This window comes from Erigeron canadensis, chromosome 8, assembly GCF_010389155.1.
Source record: "Erigeron canadensis isolate Cc75 chromosome 8, C_canadensis_v1, whole genome shotgun sequence".
In the NCBI taxonomy this organism is placed as follows: Eukaryota; Viridiplantae; Streptophyta; class Magnoliopsida; order Asterales; family Asteraceae; genus Erigeron; species Erigeron canadensis.
Window position 1 is genome coordinate 49506378 of NC_057768.1, and position 5602 is coordinate 49511979.

Here is a 5602-nt window from a genome sequence, read left to right on the forward strand (position 1 = left end):
TTATGGCCTTCAATTCACTCGTATAATGAAAACTTTTTTTTATCTATATATATATATCTCATTAATTTCCACTCAAATATATGTATGTCAATTATAGCTAACACTCTACCCCCAATTAATAAACTTATGATGATTTAACTTTTTTTATGTTCCAAACACTTTTTTAGCTACTACATATATTGAATTGAAGGTTGTATCTATCTATATATCTATAGATAGATGTCTGACCCGCCTCCTCCACCCCCACCCCCACCCCCACCTGTTTCTAAAATCCAATTACCTCCCAAACCCCCCACTACTGTTATGATCAGTAGTAGTAATGCTTCTGCAGCAGGCGGCGGCGGCTCTCCCAGCAGCCGCCGTAGTCCGGGGAGACATCCCACGTTTCGTGGGATACGGAGCCGTAGCGGGAAATGGGTGTCTGAGATCCGTGAGCCGCGTAAAAGCAAACGTATCTGGCTCGGCACATACCCCACCCCAGAGATGGCTGCGGCCGCATATGACGTGGCTGCCTTGTCATTAAAAGGGAATGATGCGGTTTTGAACTTCCCTGATTTCGTTGGGTCTTACCAAGTGCCGGCTTTGCCTGAGCCGGCTATGATCAGGAGCGCCGCAGGAGCTGCAGCAGAGCTGATAATGCTGAAATCTTCTTCTTCTAATGTACTTGGTCATCATCATAGTAGCAGCAGCAGAAGGGATGATGATGTGTTAGAGTCGCCCCACCCTGCAGCCCCTGCTAATAATGATGAGCAGCCGGCGGCGGTGGACGGCGGGAATAATGATGAAGAGGTCTTTATGGATGTTGATACACTATTCGATATGCCGAATTTGTTAGCGGATATGGCGGAAGGAATGCTGATGAGCCCCCCTCCCCAGCATAGTAGTCCCCCAGGGGACCATGATGATTCTTCCGACTGTGATCATTTGTGGAGCTACTAGCTGCTGGACCAATCTCTTCCATCCATCTATCGGTAACAATTTTGGAAATGCATGCAGCTACCTAGCTAGCTAGCATGATCACCAATTAATTAATAGAGACATCATGGGATTTTTATACAGAAATTATATCATGATTGGAATTGATGATGGTATATAGCTACTATACATGACCCTTACTTTTATACATATACATATATAGCTAGCTAGGATATACATATACGAATGTTGTTGTCTTTCAAAGTTTTTATACTGATCATTCTTCAAAACACATATACACAAGTGTTTAATGAGTCAGTCAGTCTGTAGTAGACTAATCAGAATCTGAAGCAAAAGATCTGGGATTTTTTATGGCAGATTTTATTGCTATACGTATCACAATATTGTAGTGCTCTACCTTTTCTTTTTTCTGAAAAATGTCAGTTAATTAATATACCGTACTTATATTAGTTTCATAGCTAGTGTATAATATATAGAACCCATTATTATATGTAGTCTTGTAGATCGATTTACTCTAAAAAGAATGTCTCTACTATACGTACTACTTGTGTGTATCATCCAAGGGAGTGCTATCTAAACACAAATTAGTTAAATTGAAAGTGTGATTGATCATGCATCACATATCGATATGGTATATAATCGTTTGCTCGTTTTTCTTCCTCTTTTTTAATCGTATGAGATGATACTTAAACGTACCGGTAATGTTACGCTTATGTATGCCTTATAACTGTCAACAATGAAGTACTTCGAAACTTGACCCTTAAGGTACGTCGTCATACGTAGTACATAAAGATCGCTAATTATAAGTTCGGTGTTGAAGTTCAAATTTCATTTTATAGGAGATAAATCATCTCATATCACATAGTGTAAAAACGGCCAAACACTCAATATGCCTCGAAAAAACTGACCGTTCGTGATCATCATCTGACCAGGTTTTTAATTTCTTGACAACCAGCTAATTTAGGCTGACCTGTGTAGTGACTGGGAATTTAATTAGTCGAACATGTACGTGATCTAATTGGCAATCATGTTTTCATTTCTTTTTGACATTATAATTTCGTATGTACTAAAATATTTCTAAACAAATTTTCATAATTCTAAAGTAGTAGATTAATTAGAATGAAATTAAAGTCGCCACCAAATTAAAGTTCAATTCGATCGTTTTCTTTTTATCTTTATTTCAATTGAGGGTTGCAGGCAATTTTTATTGATCAAGGACACAAAATGGTTGATCAATGACAATGTTGCCCCAGCGAGTTCTACCTAATAGCTAGGATATATGTGTAATCGATGATAAAAGTAGCTAGAATGTTATAACATGGTGGGGATATTTTCCTTGGAATCTGAGAAAAGAATGACTGATATATATATATAAGTAGTGATATGGTGGTCAGGAATTATGTTATCAAAAGTTTCTTGAAAGATCATGGGATGAAAGTATATATCGAAATCTTGAATGTTTCATTTTGTTCCTTATACTTATCCACCATGGCCCAACCAACAGATGCATGCTCCCTATTTATATCGTACCTTTTTGCCTTTAAGTTTTTTTATTTCAAAAAAGACTTCAACTTTTTTTCCTAGCTACTTTCCCTGTAGAACTACAGTACCATTTTTGGTATTTAAAGTAGTTATTGAGAAACAACAAAAATAATAAACAATATTGTTCATCGAAGAAATTATAACCCTAATTAAGAAAGGATTGTTTTAACAACTTTTATAAGACTTTTAACAGATGAGGATTGGTCATTGGGAATTTTATACATTAAACATGGAACTTGCAACTATATATAGGTATTTCCTTGTCTTATATTTAACACTTAGATGTTACACGCCTCAGAACTAGCACAGTATTTTCGGGAATCAGCTAATTTTGCTCTAATGTTTTAACCAGTAACCCTCTTTTCGTATCGAAGAGTTCGATAAACTAATTGATGACCCCAAATTATGGCTATGAAGTTGTTTGGTGGTCCTTAATATTTGCCTAATTAATTAAGGTCTTGCTGTTTGTCATCTAGGAACTTGAGGCATAATTCATATGTACTCGTATTATATATATATATATATATATATATGTTCAATGCAACGTACATTTGTCATTTCGTCCAGTATGACGTACTTTTAAGTTTTAACCCATTACATATTGAATCCAAGGACTTATTATAACCTGGAAAAACGATGAATTTTCTTGTTATATATATAGCCTAACCACTTTAGTTCCATCATACACATAGACTATAGCAAAAAGCTTTTGAGTTTCATAGTTTGATGATGGAATTGATCACGATGTCATTAGGAAAGGTGGACACCATAATTCCTTCTAGCCTATCGTCTAATTTAACAAGTCTCCTCTCATTACCGGTCCACTGGTTTCGGGTTTCCCAACCTCAGTAAATGTGTCTTCAACTTATAGTGTGGTATAGGAGTAGTAAAAGTGACACCTTTTGGGACATAATGGTCCCCTTGAAAAGAGAGTCAATAAGTAAGGTTCGATTCCGATCATAACTTATTTATTTTGTTCTTTACTACTCCGTATTATTTTTTGTGAAATGGTGTAATTAAGTCTTCTTACACAAACATTCCATTTCCTAATTAATATAGTTTATATTCTAGTCTCAGTCAAAACTGTCTATTAGTGACAATTTCGTATGTTGAATTCATGTTGGTACGTGAATCAATCTCTTAGATGTCAACTTCTACTTTTGTTCATTGACCATAGTGCCCAATGCCGTCTACGATGATGTATGGGGGAAGTTGAGATGTAGACAAGCTTACCCTACCTAAAGCAGAGAGGTTGTTTTCAGGTTATATATAAAATAAAAAAAGATTTTTGGCATTGCGTAGAAACATAGAGATAGAGTAATTAAAGATCGAACCATTAACCTCAAGAGGCAAGGGTATAATTTGTTGATGACATATATATATATATATATATATATATATATAAGCATTAATTAACTCTTTTCAGCTAATCAATCATGATTGGACTAACGGATATAAAAAAATCATTAAAATCATTGCTTTACACTTGTACGACTAGTAATTAGGCATATATAGGGGTGTTCACAGCTGGTCGATTTGGTCCGGGTTAACTAAATTTCAAACCAAAACATCAATCCTGGTTTAACTTATATTAAACCGTGATAACCTTCTTTCATGATTTGTAACTAAAAGTTAATTAACTTAATCCTGTAAGAGAAAAATTGAAGAGGGAAAATGAGGGAATAGTACTGAATTCAAATTAAGTGACACTAATTTATGAAACTCTTGACTTCACTTCACTCTATTCAAATCTTATAAATAATCTACCTGAAATGTAAAACAAAACAGTCAATTTGTATATCCTAAGCTAATATAAAACTAATATATATACTACTATACGTACACACTAGCTACTTTTTAGAGTCAATAAGTTGTTCAGCTTAAACTAAATCGTTAAAAATCAAGAAAGTACGTAAATGTTTTAAATGGTTTGTAGAATATATGTGTTAACTACCGAATATTGTTTTTGTAGTAGATCAGTCATATAAATCATCTTCATATCTTAATTAATTAGTTAACCTTAATAAACGCAGAGTAGTCCTATATATCGGTAATTAATTAAAGATGTTAATTAACGAGTGTCAAGTCAACAATTAATGATTGCGGTTTTTGGTTTTCGGGCAGCTCTCAAGATGATGGCATATACTTTATATCAGTGGGTTTTTTTTTTCTTTCTTTTTTTTTTTGGTCATGTTAAAAGGTCATATATATGAACTTCTCTAGAGTTTATGATCGATTTATGTGTATGATCGATTACATATATATGTTTGTTATCGTTGATCTAGTGAGTCATTGGGCAATCATATGCCTAAATAATAAAAAATAAGCGGAAGAAGAAAAAGACAAACAACCATCGCTATACACCAAATCAAACAAAAATATATGGAGTAAAAACTTTGTCAATTAGATTCACACGTCACTAGCTACTAATTATTTAATTAACCGATTTATATTCCTAAGCATCTAATACGTAACCGTTGTAACCGATATCTTGTTTCTACAGTATAAATAATGTAGATCAGTTTGGAGTGGATGAGCTTTAATTAAGTCGGCCCTCGTATAGTACTTAATAATTATAAGAGTGATGAATTAATAATAATATGAGTAGAAAATAATAAAAACAAAGGAATGGGAAAATAGTAGAGTAGTCTTCTTCAAAGGGAAAGGAACCTTTTTAATTGTCTGATAAAACAAACAAAGTGGTGGGTGCTTTTCGTCTCAAACCAGGATCTCTCTCAAACAAACAACCACAAGATTTTATTTCACTTTACTCCTAAAATCTTTGAACAAATATTTCATTCTTTGACTTTCCAAAAACGGCCGACATCTTATATAGATACACATTACAATACTTCCGTCAACCCCATCGTTAGTTAAAACTAACAGTATTAATTATATATTGTCTAAAGGAATCATAAAGGACGGTCCATTTGAACTAAGTTGAATAATATTGATGTTGAGTTCTGTATCCCATGTATCTATATGCATTTCGATTATAATTTTCAAAGAAATTGAAACCGACTAAGTTCAGCAGCTTAATTGGTTTACGTCACGAACCGAAAGCGAAACGAAAAAATGTCAGTGTGAAATGCATTAGAATCTCTTATAATAGTTAATTGAGTGG

General features: G+C 34.1%; 1 protein-coding gene across 1 annotated transcript; it reads left to right on the top strand.

Annotated features, from left to right (window-relative positions):
- Positions 1-219: 219 nt before the first annotated feature.
- LOC122580354 (ethylene-responsive transcription factor ERF027-like) lies at positions 220-1192 on the top strand. Its single transcript, XM_043752625.1, has one exon. The coding sequence runs from the start codon at positions 220-222 to the stop codon at positions 937-939; it is 720 nt and encodes a 239-aa protein (XP_043608560.1). The 3' UTR covers positions 940-1192.
- The last annotated feature ends 4410 nt before the right edge of the window (positions 1193-5602 follow it).